General features: G+C 44.6%; 1 protein-coding gene across 5 annotated transcripts in view; it reads left to right on the top strand.

Moving 5' to 3' along the window:
* The window catches only part of NAALADL2 (N-acetylated alpha-linked acidic dipeptidase like 2), a 777,627-nt gene that overhangs the window by 228,753 nt on the left and 530,951 nt on the right, over positions 1–17,923 (top strand). The window contains exon 1 of one of the 5 annotated variants that reach the window (XM_081910932.1): positions 8,420–8,633. The exons of the other annotated variants lie outside the window; for them this stretch is intronic. Coding sequence (XP_081767058.1) covers positions 8,591–8,633 — 43 coding nt within the window. The 5' untranslated portion in view covers positions 8,420–8,590. Of the gene's footprint in view, positions 1–8,419; positions 8,634–17,923 lie in introns of those variants that run through there. 5 annotated transcript variants of the gene reach the window in all.

Raw genomic sequence — 17,923 nt, 5'->3', positions numbered from 1 at the left:
ACTTGCCCTGGTGTACTTTCGAACTGCTACCTTGGCAGGAGCTGGGACAGAGCAGCGGAATCTCACCCTGTCGTGGGGATTCGAACCGCCGACCTTCTGATCGACAACCCCAAGAGGTTCGGTGGTTTAGACCATAGTGCCACCCACATCCCTATAGCCATGAATATGAGAATCAACAGGTAAATTTAAACTATGGAAACTAAAGGACATTTCAGTTGTAAGGTGTAGGACCAAAAGAAACAAAGGGTTGTATCCAAGCACAGAGTTCCATATGTGCAGTGCCATCTCCCCCTTCCTCTCCTCAAAATCTGCTCCAGAGGGTCCTCTGATCCTCTGGAACAGACGTTGAGGGTGTGCAGGGGGCTGCAGAGGAAAGGAGGAGAAAGTTTTGTTACATTAGCAGGTATCTCTTGCGCTAGTGGAACAGCAGCGTTGGCTACAACCCAAAGGATTGTTTGCTTATTAGTTACATTTCCAGCACATCCTTCCTCTAAGCTGCAGTGCAAAATGGGATTTTTCTATTTGATCTTCACACGCACACATCCCTGTGCTGTGCATATTAAGCGATGAGACACTGTCAAGTGCAAGGAGCACAGGAGACTGAGCTGCTGTTGCGGTGGGGCCTTTGAGTCATACTTGTACCACTGGCATCAGTGTCATTTACCTCGATGGGATTTTGAGGTGGGGGCAGTAGGATGGCACTGAGGTCAGGGCTGTGAGGGCACACTGGCATGGGTGATGGATTACAGAAGGACACAAGAGGACCCTGATGGATCACGTCAATGACCCATCTAGACCAGCACCCTGGAGTTGCAGGATAAACTTCAGGGAGAACTTTCGGATAGAGCTGCTTGACAGTGGAACGGTGAACTCTCCTCCCTTGGAGGTTCATACGCAGAGGTTGGCTGGTCCCTTCCAACTCTATAATTCTATTATATATATATATATTAAAGAATATTTATTAAAGTTTTCAATAGTAATACAATAAAAATCAAAAAGAAAAAATAACAAAAATACAAAAATGAAAATAATTAAAAACACACAGAGTTTCCATTACTTATTTTCCATTAACTTATTTCCCAGACCTCCTCATACCTCCCTTTTTTGTATTCCAATTCAAATTGTTAGTTCAGCAAATCCTTATCAATAAATTTTAACCTATTTCTAAACCTTTTTTCCCCATATTCTCTTAAAGCATTACAGCTGGAAACCACTTAGTTTCTATCCGACATCATTCTAACATTCATTAATTTTGCAATATTTCTGTAAATAGTCTTTAAATTTCTTCCAATCTTCTTCTGCCGACTCTTCTCCCTGGTCTCGGATTCTGCCAGTCATTTCTGCCAATCCCATATAGTCCATCACCTTCATCTGCCATTCTTCCAGAGTGGGTAGATCCTGTGTCTTCCAGTACTTTGCAATGAGTATTCTTGCTGCTGTTGTAGCATGCATAAAGAAAGTTCTGTCCTTCTTTGGCACCAATTGGCCAACCATGCCCAGGAGAAAGGCCTCTGGTTTCATCAGGAAGGTATATTTAAATACCTTTTTCATTTCATTATAAATCATTTCTATAATTCTATTATATTCATGTCCCACGTGGCTGCCAATGCATAGCCTGGCAACACAAGGAAATGGTTCCCACTGTAATAAGGTGTTATGGGTGGGTGTTTTCTAGAGGTCTGCTGTGTTAGATTTGGGTGTGCGGGGTCTAGAATCAACATCCTACTCATCCCAAAGCTAACTGGGACATTTGGGGCTAGTCAAATCTTTCTCAGCCTCCTCCATATATCACTGGGATAAACGGGATCAGGCCCATAAACCGCTTTGTGCATAGGGCAGTGTGAACAGTAGTTGAGGAACATCAACTCTATGATTCTGTGGTTCTCACAGTGGCCCATCAGATGCTTGTGGGAAGCCTGCAAGCCGGGCACAAGCTCAACAACACTGTGTCCACTGGCAATTCCCAACAACTGGTATTCCAAGGCCTAGGTTTAAAAAAAGGGTAAAGGACCCCTGGACAGTTAATTCCAGTCAAAGGCAACTATGGGGTGCAACGCTCCTTTCGCTTTCAGGCTGAGGAAGCCGGCATTTGTGTGGTCAGACCCAGAAACCCTTAAAGACCCAGACCCTTAAATAAATTCACACTTGACTCAAATTTTAATTTTGGTTTTTGGCAGAATTTAGGCCACAACTTCAGTGATTACTGAAAGTGACTGGTTGCATAGGCTCTGGTTCGACTAGTTCCCTGTCATGCAGGTAGCACTGACCCAGGGGCACCAGCCTAGGTTAGCTAACAGTGAACACCTGGATACGCGCAAAGCCAGGAACAGGCTATCTCCGCCACCCAAATGTCCCCCTGGACTCAGGCATGGGCACAGCCCCCTCTCAGGGGTTGATCCAACCATTGAGTCCCTGGATTCCTTTAATGGAATACCCTTCACATAGGGATGGCGAGAGCATTCTGCCATCCCTATCACCTGAACCAGAGCCTATCCGCAACCTTACAAGTTGTGATGATTTGCTACGTGGCAGGCGAAACCCAAATGGCAACAGCCAATCAGCCAAGTGGGGAAAATTCCTGCCGTTCCCCTGTCCCAATGACAGGCAACACATGACGGCATAGCAAGGTCAAGCGCAACAAGCCCTAAAAGCAGGGAGAGGTGGGCGGGTGTTCCGAATGCACACACCGTAAGAGGAAGCTCTGGGTCACATGCATGGGCATAAATAGGTCCCTCAAACCGTTTGGACTGCGTCCCATTGGCCAGATTGCACCCAGCTTCGAGGGAGCTACCAATCGGGTATTGTGGCTGACCAGTTGTACCCACCCACAACACAGGGTGTCAGTTGTCCAGGTCTCACTGCAATACGTGCCCTCTTTAAGGGAGGACCCGAATTGTCCACAGACAGCTTTCTGGGTCATGCATCCAGCATGACTAAACCACCTCTGGCGCAACGGGTCACTGTGACGGAAACCAATGGCACAGGGAAATGCCATTTACCTTCCCGCCACAGCGGTACCTATTTATCTGCTTGCACTGACATGCTTTCAAACTGCTAGGTTGGCAGGAACTGGGACCGAGCAAAAGGAGCTCACCCCATCACAGGGACTCAAACCGCCGACCTTCCAATCAGCAAGCCCAAGTGGCTCAGTGGTTTAGACCACAGCACCACCCACTTTCACTGCCTCTGACAGAAGGTGGAACATAGATTGTCTCTATCAGTGCACTCGCACAACCCTGACATCACCATCACTCTGCCCTGTTCAGGGAAGCAGATGCACTGCTTGAGTCTGGAGGGCTATCCTGTACTTCTACATAGGAAGCTCAGTCCACCTAGCTCAAAATTGTTTGCAGGGACCGGCAGTGGTTCTGCAGAGTTTCAGAGCCCTATGCAGAGATTCATGGTTGCGTGGGGATCCCCGTCCCAAGTTTGGCTCCGTACCATCAGAACTAGTCTGCCTCCCAGAGCAGAATAATAACCGAGGCACCTTGCTGTACTGTAGAGCAGCCATATGAGTCCCGGCTTCTACCCATTATTCACAGTAAACCAATATGACAGAAATGAGCTATTCTCTCTTGTTCGAACCTGCTCAGGTGTGGTCTGTACTGGCTGTGTCAGATGAAAGATTAAATTCTATCTTGAAATCAGATCCCGACGCAAAGAATTTGTCTCTCGAAACTATGAAGTGGCTGCTATGTAAAAAAGAAGAAGAAGAAGTAAAAAGGCTGCTACCTAGACTGTGGGAAACACGTGAGGGAGATTGAAGGTGCATTTCCCACAGTGGGTTCACCTGTGAAGGGGGCGAAATGGCCATGGAAATATCTGCGGCAAATGGATACCAGGTTTAATCCCCACCCCACCCCAAATAAGCAGCGTGTGAAATCCAGCCAAAATCCAGCACTTCCAAGTTCTATTACACTTAGTTTTCAGGGCAAAGGGATTTCAGCATCTGCTTAACTCTCACGCTGATTTTGGGGTGAGATTGGGGGGGGGGACATTTAAAAAATTCTCCCCCCACCACGACCTGACTCTTTGCTTCACTGTGAAATATTTCGATTGCTTAACAAAATTAAGAAAAGTTTAGCGGGGGGGGGAGTTTATGTGATTGTTGTTGTGTTGTCTGCCTTGTCTGTAAATCACATTGGGACTTTGAGTTTTGTGGGAAACGATGTATAAATTGAATGGACCTAACCTAAACCTTAGGGACGGGGGTGGCACTGTGGTCTAAACCACAGAGCCTAGGACTTGCCGATCAGAAGGCCAGCGGTTTGAATCCCCGTGATGGGGTGAGCTCCCGTTGCTCAGTCCCTGTTCCTGCCAACCTAGCAGTTCGAAAGCATGTCTAAGTGCAAGTAGATAAATAGGTACCAGTCTGGTGGGAAGGTAAATGGCATTCTGTGTGCTGCTCTGGTTTGCCAGAAGCGGCTTAGTCATGCATGGCCACATGTATGCCAGCTCCCTCAGCCAATAAAACAAGATGAGTGCCACAACCCCAGAGTCAGTCACAACCGGACCTAATGGTCAGGGGTCCCTTTACCTTTACCCTAAACCTTGTTTATGGTAATTAGCTGCGCTTCTCTAGGGAATGCTTATCTGTTGGATTTACAGCTTTATCTGGTTGTTGGACATTGTTGGGTCTGTCTGTCCCCAGATATGCTTTGATTCGGGTGAGGGACCTGGTGTGGCATAGTTGGTATAATGCCATGGTGAGGGGGACAGGCTGAGGTTCCATGCTCCTCTCAGCTTCAAAGGTTGCTGGGTAACAACATTTATTGCCCGTCAGTCTAATCTACTAGTTACAGAATAGCAGTCAGAGTAAAAGAGAGAGGGGAGGAATGTGAATGTTACCTTGAGAGCCTTCAGGAAAGGTGGGAAATAGTGTACTAAACAAACAAACAAAATTCCCTTTTCTGCAGTGGGCTTAAAATGATATAAATGTGTTTGTGCATGTGCATGTGTGAAAAACGGGAATGTCACTGCATCGAGAATGTCTGTGTATGGTCTTCATTTTTAAGCAAAGTGAACTCCTAGACTAATACAGAGATGGAGTCCTAATTACTTTTTAGGTTCTGGGCTTCTCTAAATTTCAGTTCTTTGCATATATACATTTTATATATATATATATATATATATATATATATATATATATATATATATATATGTACCTCGGGTTACATACGCTTCAGGTTACATACGCTTCAGGTTACAGACTCCGCTGACCCAGAAATAGTACCTCGAGTTAAGAACTTTGCTTCAAGATGAGAGCAGAAATTGTGCTCTGGCGGCGCGGCAGAAGCAGGAGGCCCCATTAACTAAAGCGGTGCTTCAGGTTAAGAACAGTTTCAGGTTAAGTACGGACCTGCGGAATGAACCCGAGGTATCACTGTGTATGTATGTGTGTGTGTGTGTGTATAATTAAAATCCATGCTTTGGGGTAAAACACATTTAGAAATGCATACATCTCTACAACACAAACACATATTGAAATACTTACTTTGGGATTAATTTGAAAATAAATTTTCATATCAATGCAGATTAGTTAATTATTGATTAATGCAGAAGATGGGAACACATTTTTAAAAAAATGATTTGTGAATGAGTGCATGCCAAATTGACCCGAATTGTCATGTCTCCTGTAGACAACTCAGGAAACCATTCTGCAAATAAAAACAAACAAACAGACAAACAAACCCTAGAATAGTCTTGCTTCTTCCTTCACAGCATATAAGGGCATGATAACGCTCAGCCTTCTTAATTAGATGACATTTTACAGAGTGCTCTAAATGGGAACAAATGACTATTGGCACACAATGCCGTGTTGTATTTTACTACGTGTATTAGTTTAATATGCAGGGTATTTGCACAATAAGGTTGTAACTCTGTTTGCATTGCTCCAGTTGATAGCTCTGTAAACGCCAGAATAAAATAAATCGTAAGGTTTCATTTCTTCCTATTTTTTTGTTGTTGTTGAAAAATATATATCCAATTGTTCATTACCAATTTACTGCAGAATTACATTTCAACATGCTTGCTATTCCTTCAATGTATGTGGGGAGGGAGAAAGTAAATATTTCCTCAGACAACAAACTCGTGGCTCAGATAAGATTATCTTTGCAATTCTGCCCTTGGGCTGAAAGGAGAAGGGTAGAAGAACATTCCCCCCCATTCTTTGTTCAGTTTTGCAACCTTGCTTTCCTCTACAGTCATACCTTGGGTTGAATGTGCTTCAGGTTGAGTGCGTTCGAGTTGTGCTCCACAGCAACCCGGAAGTAACGGAGTGCGTTACTTCCAGTTTCGCCCCTCGTGCATGCGCAGACGCTCAAAATGACGTCACACGCATGCGTGGAAGCGGCAAAACGCGACCTGCGCATGCGCAAATGCGCTGTCGCATCTTACGTTGGGTTCAGGATGCAAACAGGGCTCCGGATGGATCCCATTCGCATCCCGAGGTACCACTGTGCAGTGGTACCTCAGGTTAAGTACTGGTTAAGTATGTTCTGGAGGTCCTGAAACTGTTCTTAACCTGAAGCACCACTTTAGTTAATTGGGCCTCCTGCTGCTGCCGCACCGCCAGAGCATGATTTCTGTTCTCATCCTGAAGCAAAGTTCTTAACCCGAGGTACTATTTCTGGGTTAGTGGAGTCTGTAACCTGAAGCGAATGTACCCTGAAGCGTATGTAACCCGAGGTACCACTGTAATACTAAGAGTCAAAACAATCTCCTAACCGGTGCTGACTGTACCTTTAAGCAGTTTGTGGTAACCACCTCAGGTGGCAGGTGCTGGCAAGCGGGCAGCACTTGAAGGCCACTGGTGTGTGTACGACATGAGCTGCCCTGCATCTCCCCAGTGGGGCAGCAGTAAACTACTAGGACATTTGAAAAAGCTAAGCAGGGTCTGGTATGGTTTCAAATTGGATGGGGGACTGTGTGTTGAGATGACTCTCAGGGTCCCTTCCAACTCACAGTTGCCTCATCTTACAATCTCATCACAGGAGGCATTATATATATGGCCCTGCTTGCAACAGAAGTACAGAACTTACAGTGCAATCCTTAAAAATGTCTTCTCAGAAGTAAAGCTTATTGAATTCACTGGGGCTATAGCTTGTTTAGCTTCTACATAAATCCGGCACTGACTGTAGTTATGCTGCACAAACCAAGTTCTGCTTGCACAACAGGGCTTGTTTGGTATTATTCTCATAAAAGAATGGTTTCAGTTGCAATCCTAAGCCCACTTATATGGGAGTAAGCTTAGGGCCCCACTCTCTTGCCCCCCCAAAAAAAAAATTAAAGGAAAACAACAACAACAACTGGATGTACATTTCCAAAATATAAGATAAAAAACAAATAAAACCTACATACAGCAACAGTGTTTTGTGTTGTGTAGGCTCCTATGACGTAAGTAATGGGCCCCGCCTGCTAGCCTGCTCCCTAAAATATCACTGGTTTGCTCATTTCTATATATAGGGTGCCTACATTCTGCATGTGCAAATGGCTTTAGGTCCATACTTAGGTCCATAAATTAGGTCCATAAATTACCATATAGCATATATTCAACCCAGAAAACAGTGACAATTTATTGTTGACAAAGAACAGCTGGACATATAAAGGGCCCCATTACCTTCAGTAGCCTACGGCCTCATCAAACCTAAATCCGGCCGTGGCTACAACCCCTTCATTTTGTTTTACGTCGTTCTGTGTGCTCCGTGTTTCCTTAGCATTGACACATGGGCTTTTACACCCATGTACATCTAGAGACAAGATGAATCTGCCCCGTGAGAGGTTTTGCTTTTAGAGACTAAGAGGAGGAGTCTGAAACCAGAAGCATGACAAGTTGCAAAAAGTCAGTTGAAAAAAGCATGCCACAAATCTTTACTGATTTATCAGGGAGAGTTGCCAGAAAAAGTTGGCCTTTTCCTTGCAGACAGAGACAGGTGGAGATGTGCTTTTAAAGCACGATCATATCATGCAGTTCAGGTTGGAATGTGGTTAAGGTTGGGCCTTTTTAAACTTTCCTAAGAACCTTTCCCTATTTCTGTGGAAATTTTTTTGGCCTTCCCAGTGAACCATGAACTCCAGATATTAGCTAACTGACATTACTTGCTGCTGTCTCCAAATCCCCACCTCTCCTGCAATCAGGTGCACAAAAAAGAAACAGGCACTAGGAATCGCAAGCCTTCGGTGTTGTGACTAGTCACATTAGCTGCTAACAATGTACATAGCTCAAGCAGCGTTCTGTTCTGCCTGGAAGTGAAAGTAACAGAGGAGTGATTAAAAAGAGAGAGTGAATAAGAGAGTCCAAAGTTAGACAGCTGCCGTGTTGTCCGAAGCACATGGTAATTCAGCGGAGGAGATCAAAGGATGTGATGTCACTTTATAGAGAACAGAGAAACAGGTCAGGCGAGCCCAGGTAACTCGGGAAGGCAGGTTGCTAATTATTCCCAGAAGAAAGTAAGGTGTACGGTTACATTGCTATAGTAGGAAGTCAGGAGGTCAAAATTCCCCAGTCACCGACTCAGCTGGGCACTGCCTGGTTTCTCCGCAAAGATCCTGCTGTTCCCCCCCCCCCACACACACACACAATCCTTAGAACATGGGTGAGAAAGAAAAGAGCTTCGCAAATCCCCCCTTGCAAGGTAAGTGCGTGCAAGCGGTGAGATCACCTTTGTTGTCTGCGAGGAACAGGGATTAGGTTTGAGGCGGTTAATGTTTAGCTCTCGGAAGCTACAGGCAGCTGCTGTCTGTCATCCCTGGTGGAGCTTTGCGCCTGCACGTGGATGTGTTCTCTGGGAAAGAGGGGAAAACCCGGTCCCTTCCTGCGATCCTTTCATGTTCTCTTTTTCTTGGAAATGTCTCCTCGATTCCGAGGAGTTGTGCTGAGTTGGACTGTGTTTTTAAAAGGACTGGGAAACATGCCATTCTTGGATGAAAGTCAGCATTTAGCTTCCGGTTCCTTGTGGTTGTTGCAGGTTATATTTTGCGGTTTGCAGTTTCCTTGAGTTGGAGGACTGTCTTCAGTTTGCAATGAGGAAAAAGTTAACTTGAGGACATGGCGTATCAAAATCCAGGAAAATATACGCACTTGCAAATTTACTGGTGCTCCTATCAGCTGAAGAACTAATTTGACTTGTAACAGTTATTTTGCAGAGCCAGCTAGACCAGTCCTAGACATGTTTACTTAGTTGCAGTCCCTGTTAAAATTCAATAGGACCTGCTTACCGGCAAATAGGCTTTTGCATGTTGCTGTACAACGTATGTTTATCAAACTTGGTGGTGACATATGAAACAATGGCTTATCTTCATGACAGATGATTCTGGATAGGTGTGTACATAGCCAACTGTATGGTAATCCCTGGTGAATACAAATTCTTCCTTGGCAACCAGGCAAACTTTGCACACATTGCTGTACTTCTATCCGCCCCCTCCATTCCTCTTTTTGGCCCCCAAATAACTAAGATCCATACCTGTGGGCAGGTAAGCAAATGTGCCAGTAATGTGTCTGGGGAAGCTGTTTCATAATAAAGCTTTGCTGAATGCCATCTGAATGGGCCAGGGTGGTAGTGGTGGAAGTGGAAGTGGGGAAACTCCCTAGCCCCATTTTATTATTGTTGCATTTTTAGAAAAATCAAAGAGCACAAAATTCATTTTAAAAATGCTTCTCACTCAGGTGTGACTACACCTGCAGATCAGAGCAATGAGGCCGGTTAGGTGACATGACTGCCGATATGGTTCCCTCTTTTTAGTGGCTCCTTTAGGAAGACCCAGCCACTTCAGGATGATGGATGGAGGCACAACTAAGGAAGCTGTGGGGACATTAAGTAAAAGAATGCCTCAGAATTCCATAAACAAGGAAAGCTGAGATAGCATACAAAATTTGTTCAGGGTGAAACAAATAGGCAAGGTTTGTGACTTGGCTAGGCGAAGGGCCAGGTAAGAGCCAAGATGGCAGCTCTAGCAGATTGCTCCAGATGATGATGATGATAATAATTTATTTCCACCCCGCCCATCTGGCTGGGTTTCCCCAGCAACTTTAGGTGGCTTTCAACAGAACATTAAAAACAGAATAAAACTTCAAACATTAAAAACTGCCCTAAACAGGGCTGCCTTCAGATGTCTTCTAAAAGTCGGATAGTTGTTTATTTCCTTGACATCTGATGGGAGGGCATTCCACAGTGCGGGCACCACTACTGAGAAGAGAGACCTACTAAACCTCTTGGTGTGAAGATTAGCAGAGGGGCCTGCTTGGTAGTTCTACCATCCATCTTCATAAGTTTTTTTTGGGGGGGGGGGCTGGGGGCTGAGAGAAGTTATCATCTGTGGTGCTCCCTAAGCTGTGGAACTATCTCTTACAGAGGTGCACCTGGGACCCTCATTGCATAGTACATGCCTTTGACACCTGATATATATTGTGGGACGCGGGTGGTGCTGTGGTCTAAACCACAGAGCCTAGGGCTTCCCAATCAGAAGGTCGTGGTTCGAATCCCCGTGATGGGGTGAGCTCCTGTTTTTCAGTCCCTGCTCCTGCCAACCTAGCAGTTCGAACACACATCAAAGTGCACGTAGATAAATAGGTACTGCTCTGGTGGAAAGTTAAATGGCATTCCTGTGTGCTGCTCTGGTTTTGCCAGAAGCGGCTTAGTCATGCTGGCCACATGACTCAGAAAAGTTGTCTGCGGAAAAACGTCAGCTTCCTCAGCCAGTAAAGTGAGATGAGTGCCGCGACCCCAGAGTCATTCACGGCTGGACTTAACTGTCAGGGGTCCTTTGCCTTTTTTTAATATATTTTGGAACTTACCCTATCCTCTTGATTGTAATCTGTATTTTCAAATTGTTGTAACCTGCCCTGGGACCTTATGGTGAAAGGTGGATAAGAAATAAATAATGAAATAATATTTGCACGCAAAATTATTAAAGAAAAAAAAGTGGATAGAGGGAGGGAAGGAGAGGAAAAAACAACAAGAAGAGAACAACCCGCTCACAGCAACACTCTAAACATCAGTTCAGTATTACTGTTTTGCACATACTGGTGGATTCATGCCATCCAAATGTTTGACTAGGTATCCAAGTGAAGCTGGTGTTTATAAAAAGTGCATTCAAATGTAGCAAGAGTGTTAAGATCTGCAGACCATTTCAAAATAGATGGTAGGTATTTATCCTTCCAGGTTCAAAATATTTTATCAGCCTTAAGGGCTCACAAAATCAATTTTTTTGTTGCTGTGTTGTTAATTCTCACACCATGGGAATGTGATTTAAAAGCGAGCAACACACAGACATCTGTGAATATCAAAGATTTCACCAATGCAAAATGGAAATGGACAAGAAGTTGAGAACAACACAAAACATCCCTGGATGCACCTCCAGCATCTATATGAATTAGATAACATCTTCCTAAGGAGATGTTGTGTTGAGTCCATTCTACTCAGGTTATCAATATTTGAAACTTCAGTCTCTGTTTTAAATCTGATGATGATGATGATAATGATAAAAGCATTTTTGCAAAGCATTTCCCCTAATATAATGCATTTTTTACACATTACTTTCACACACACACACACACACACACACACGTGACACTTTGCCTTAATACACTCATTTTTGAATGCATTTTTGAGTTGGCGTACTGCATCACACATTTCAGAGAGGTGTGAATCTTAAAAGACAGCCGCACATCACTTTGCATATTGGTTTGGGAAATGGGAATTGAACCATCCCCCTCCCCTTGTGTTCACTCGCTGCAGATGTGTTTATCCAGGGAGCTGGTAATGTAACTTTAGAGGGAGACTTTTGCCTTTTTGGTTTTTTGCTCTCCTTATCTCTCCACCACCTTGAGCAAGCGTTTCAGATTGTGATGGTGAAATATGCAGATGCTCATTTTCATGTGGATTAACGTGAAGCCTAAAGCAAGCAGGGTGTGGTTTTTGGAACAGGTAGAAAGTAAACACCAAATAATAGGCCTTTTGATGGCTGCTTGTTTCAAATTGGCACATAATTCAAAGACTTTATGTATCTGAGGAAGTTTGAGGTAATTTCTTGTATTTATAGCCTGTCTTTCTCCCATCATGAAGTCTAAAGGCACTGGTAAGGCACATTTAGACATTCTGGAAACTCAGACCTGTTTAGCTTCCGACAGCTTCCTATGCCTTCAGATCACACCCCAGGACTTAATATACATATTAGGGTGTGGAACCAGATTTCCACACATATTCATTGTCTCTATTTTCCTGGGATGTGGTTGTTGTTGTTGTAAATAAATTAATAAAAAAACAGCTGGTAGTTAAAATCCATTCAGAAGTACAATAGAATTAAGAATGTGTAGAGCGCATATGGCATTCGTCACCTGATTCTTTGACGGCACATGATGCAATGCACAGAGGGGGCTGTGGGACCCCACCACAATATTGGTCCTAACTCCAGCATCACACACTTCTTTGGTAACTCAGCGGTCAGTATGACATTTGAAAGGAAAGCCATTGAGTTTTATCCAGTGCTGCCATTCCTCTTTTGCTTGTGCAACAGAACACCCGTCTCATCTCTCCCATGCAGTCCCTGCCCCCCCCCCAAAAAAATCTGCATCCAGGGTTGGTCCTCCCACTGGGCAGAATGAGGTGGCATTCTCAGGTGCCAGATAGATGCCTGAGAAGAAAGCTGTGTGCGCCACACGGGCTGCCTTGCACCCTTAAGCAAGTGTGCTGCCATCAGTGGAGGACGCCTTCCCATTGCCACTGTTAAGTGAGATTCAAATGCTGGTCTGTTGGCTATCATGCATAGAAAGTGATGCATGTCTGGGCATGGAAGGCTAGCCTGTCAACTTCAGTTTCTCATTTATCCAGTCTTGAATTCAGTTCACCCCATTTCTGCAGCAGTTGAAATTGCGAAAATTCACCAGCCTTTTAGTGCAAACGTCTCCTAATAAAAACATTTTTGTATGCAGTTTTGTATGCATGTTCCCCCCCTTTTGCTACTTTAATGTTTTCTTATTCAACTTTCACTGGTATATTGATTTTTATGCATATTCCCCATAATACACACTTTTTTTAAAAAAAGGAAAAAAAGGCTTGGAGAACTGCATCACAAAATGTGTAGATTTCAGTTCTCATATTATTTCAGAATGTGTGAATTGGAGAGGTTTGCTTTTATAAATGCAAACAGAATTGAATCCCCCCCCCCCCATCGCAGTGTTGGCAGTGAGGCAATGCCATGTCCATCAACTCGGGCCACACCAAAGCCGGCTTGAAGACACCCCTGCCCAGCTAGTGCCAACCGTATGTTTCATGCCCTTAAGAAATAGATGGCAAGAGTTTTCTCATCCGCTTCAGAGCAGCTGTAAAGCCTCTGCTTAGCATATGCATTTGCATTGTCGAAAACTTTTTAATTGGATGCAACGACAGATGCACAAAGCGCTCGGCGAAGAGGAGTGGCATGTCACTGTGGTGCCGCTACGACTGAAACAAACACAGCCTAATTGACAAATCATACTGCAACCTGCAAATATTGATTTTACGGTGCGTGGGGTGGGGGGAGAGCTAAAGTACAGCAACGTTAACTGTTTTGCCCAGAGTGGTATACCGTGTCAGCTGTGAAGCACTAGAAATAGAACCGAGAGCTCCAGCTTTCCGTCCCTGTGCTCCTGTGCTCACTTGGTTTTAGGAGCCTTTCCAACATTCACAGGTGTGCCGGCCTGATTGTCTCTTAGCATAGCATGCCTGCTAATGCAGTGTGAGCTGAAGGTAACACCATCCCAGTGCAATGAGAAGCAGAAGGGAAAGAGTGAAATGAATGGTTTTGGGGGGTCTAGTTGAAAAACAAACCCAACAAATTTAGGGTGCAAACTTAATCATTGTGGGGAAGTGTATAGCTTAGAGCAGGCATGGCCAAACTTGGCCCTCCAGATGTTTTGGGACTACAGTTCCCATCATCCCTGACCACTGGTCCTGTTAACTAGGGATGATGGGAGTTGTAGTCACAAAACATCTGGAGGGCCAAGTTTGCCTGGCTTAGAGGGAGAACATCTGCATTGCAAGCAGAAGGTCCTAGGTTTAATTTTCAGCATCTCCAGGTAGGGATGGGAAATATTCTTGTCTGAACCCCTGGAGAGCCACTGCCTGTCAGTGTAGACAGTACAGAACTAATAATAATATTATTAATAATAATAATATTTATTTATACCCCACCCATCTGGTTGGGTTTCCCCAGTTACTCTGGGCAGCTCCCAACAGAACATTAAAAACATGGTAAAAGATCAAACATTAAAAACTTCCCTCAACAGGGCTGCCTTCAGATGTCTTCTGAAAGTTGGATAGTTGTTTATTTCCTTGACATGATGGGAGGGCATTCCACAAGGCGGGCGACACTACCAAGAAGACCCTCTGCTTGGTTCCCTGTAACCTCACTTCTCACAGCGAGGTAACTGCCAGAAGGCCCTTGGAGCTGGACCTCAGTGGACTGAACAATGGGGGTGGAGATGCTCCTTCAGGTATACTGGGCCGAGGCCGTTTAGGGCTTTAAAGATCAGCACCAACACTTTGAATTGTGCTCGGAAACATACTGGGAGCTGGCGTCGGTCTTTCAGGACCAGTGTTATATGGTCTCAGCGGCCGCTCCCAGTCACCAGTCTAGCTGCCACATTCTGGATTAGTTGTAGTTTCTGGGTCACTTTCAAAGCTAGCCCCACGTAGAGTGCATTGCAGTAGTCCAAGCGGGAGATAACCAGAGCATGCACCACTCTGGTGAGACAGTAGGGTCTTAACCGGCATACCAGATGGAGCTGATAAACAGCTGCTCTGGACACAGAATTGACCTGCACCTCCATGGACAGCTGTGAGTCCAAAATGACTCCCAGGCTGCACACCTGGTCCTTCAGGGACACAGTTACCCCATTCAAGATGAGGGAGTCCTCCACACCTGCCCGTCCCCTATTCCCCCAAAACAGTACTTCTGTCTTGTCAAGATTCAACCTCAATCTGTTAGCCGCCATCCATCCTCCAACCGCCTAGATGGACCAATGGTCCAACTAGAAAAAAGGAAGATTCCTATGTTCCTATGTCTACTCAGAAGTAAGAATTGGTGTCCTATGCTGAAACATAGGACCGGGAATTCTGCACCAGTTGAAGTTTCCAAACTGTTTTCAGAGGCAGCCCTATGTATAATGGATTGCAGTGATCTAACTCAGAGATTACCTGAGTATAGACAACAAAGGTGATGCTATCCCTGTCCAGATAGGGGCACAGCTGGGCCACCAGCAGAAGTTGATAGAAGGCAGTCCATGCCACTGAGGCCACCTGACAGTGATGGATCGTGAAATACCCCCAAACTGTGTACCTGTTCCTTCAAGAGCAGGCAACCTACCATCCTAGGAATCCCAGGTGATCTAGGTAACCACCCACTAACAGTACTTCAGTATTATCTGGATCTAAGCTAGGGAGAAAGCCTTAACGCTGGCACAAATTACAACAGATTCAAATCCAGGAGGGAGGCTACTGTTGGTGAAACCAACCCAAGCCTGGTACACTTGGAATTGGATTTATTCCACCCTTTATCCTGGTCTAAGTTCTGCTGGGTTTCCAGGTGATGTGATGGAGCATCCAGTGTAAGTTTCTCCCTCTGCTCAGTCCCTCCCATGCCACACTCCCAGAATGCCCCTTTTGGGGAACTTATACCAGCTTCAGCTGAACCAGTAAGGGATGATGGGGGTTACTCCCGTACAGCCCCAGAGAGTCAGAGATCCATCATTCGCTCATCTGCGTGGATCTTGTGCTTGGATTGTCCCCTTGGTTATGTCCATTAACTTCAATGAGTCTACTCAGAGTAAGACTAGCATTGAGTACCACCCCAGATTTATGGGTGCGACCTTACACCAGGGATATCTGAGAAATTTTATCTTTGCTAAGTCTAATACAAAGTAACCTGATCTATACCTCCTGTTCAGATCAGAACATAGTTATCCTTTGGAGTTTATAATTCTCCAAATTGTGAGGGCAATTCTCTCCTTAAAAAAAAAAGCATGTATCAAAATGAGTGTTAAAATATGTTTTGAAATGTGTTGTTTTATGAGAAAATGCATCCAAAATGTGCATTTAAATGCTAGTTAGGTGTACATTTCCATGCATGTTTTTTTAATGCAGGTTGATTCCAACACGGGGAAGGGGGTGTTCTGCATGTAAAGCATATTCTTTGCTAGTGAGCTATCGTCTGTCTACACCTGTGTTATGCTTATTCCCAGCTGTGCTGCCTGAAATCCTTTTTAAACTGGGGGATACCTTTCAGCTATGGACCGTCCAAGTGTTTAAATGGATTAACTCTCTACACTCCCCAGCCTCGGATATAGTGCTACTAATAGCTGATTAAACAAGCCATCATCCTCTCTCCTGCACTCCAATGGGGAAAGCTCCCATTGTACATAGCTGTCAACGTTTTCCTTTTTTTAAGGGAAGTTCCCTTATTCTGAATAGGATTCCTCGCAAGAAAAGGGAAAAGCTGACAGCTATGCATTGGTGTAAATAGTAACTCTCCCCTTCCCCACAAGGTTAAGTACAAACATGAATGAGATGTTCCTCACACCAAATAATAATAATAATAATAATAATAATAATAATAATAATAATAATAATTTATTTATACCCCGCCCATCTGGCTGGGTTTCCCCATCCTCTCTGGGCGGCTCCCAGATTAAAAACAGAATAAAACATCAAACATTAAAAAATTCCCTTAACAGGGCTGCCTTCAGATGTCTTCTAAAAGTCGGGTGCTTGTTTATTTCCTTGACATCTGATGGGAGGGCGTTCCACAGGGCGGGCGCCACTACTGAAAAGGCCATCTGCGCACACACTTGCTAATGAAACATTTAGCATATGCCTAATTGTCTTTTTAAAACAAGTGGATTATTTCCTTTTCATAAAAGTGTACTGGATCAGGCCAATGGCCCACCTAGTCCAGCACCCTGTCCTCACAGACCCCCTAGGAAACACACACACACACACACACACACACACACACACACACACACACACGACTAACTAACCAGTGAAACCATGATCTTTAATACTGGCCACTGCTGGGTAGATTGTGCCATGAAGGAATGGATAAACAGACCAGTTTCTTAGCTATAGTTTGTTAGCGACTTTCTCAATAAAGTTGGCTAGACACTCCCTCCCCAAATGAAAACAAACATAGCCTAGGGGGAAATGGTGATTGTTGCCCAAGTGGCTCATGTTCTATCAGTTTTCAGGTATCTGTTGATACCTGCAACTTGCATTCAATATAGACAACCTGCCACATCAGGGTTTGTGCTTTGTCTGGAGCGAACGGCGTGAATTTCATTTTGCATGCCGTTTATCTTCCCGCCGGAATGGTACCTATTTATCTACTTGCACTTTGATGTGCTTTCGAACTGCTAGGTTGGCAGGAGCTGGGACTGAGCAACAGGAGCTCATCCCATTGTGGGGATTCGAACCACGACCTTCTGATTGGCAAGCCCTAGGCTCTGTGGTTTAACCCACAGTGCCACCCGTGTCCCAGTTACTGAACTAGCTGGTGTCTATACCCATATTTGAAGGGGGGGTACCATAGTCCTGCAGTTAGCACACATGTGACTTAGGCCTGCTCGAATAGTCCCATAGCTAGCTAAACTTCTTCAAATTGCTGTTGCTACCTGACTTGACTAGCGGGTATCTCCAAAGCTTTACTCAATATCCGTGCAGCTAGCTAAAGCTATCCATTAGTTTCAACCTCTCCTTTTGAAGATTGACACATAACCACTTTTTTTCCCCAGTTGGGGAGGTTCCAGTTTCAGTGGGCTGTATACCATTAAAATTTTACAAGAATGCATTTGGTTGTGAGCACGTGGTGTTCCTTGCTTTATTTTATGTAGGGTGTTTTTTCCCCCATTTCACTGCTTCAAAGCATAAGGGTACATTGTAAACTTTTATTC

The sequence above is a fragment of the Podarcis melisellensis genome, assembly GCF_964234715.1.
Source record: "Podarcis melisellensis genome assembly, chromosome: 5".
In the NCBI taxonomy this organism is placed as follows: domain Eukaryota; kingdom Metazoa; phylum Chordata; class Lepidosauria; order Squamata; family Lacertidae; genus Podarcis; species Podarcis melisellensis.
Note: the sequence above shows the minus strand (reverse complement) of the source record. Positions and strands in the feature narration are given on the sequence as shown.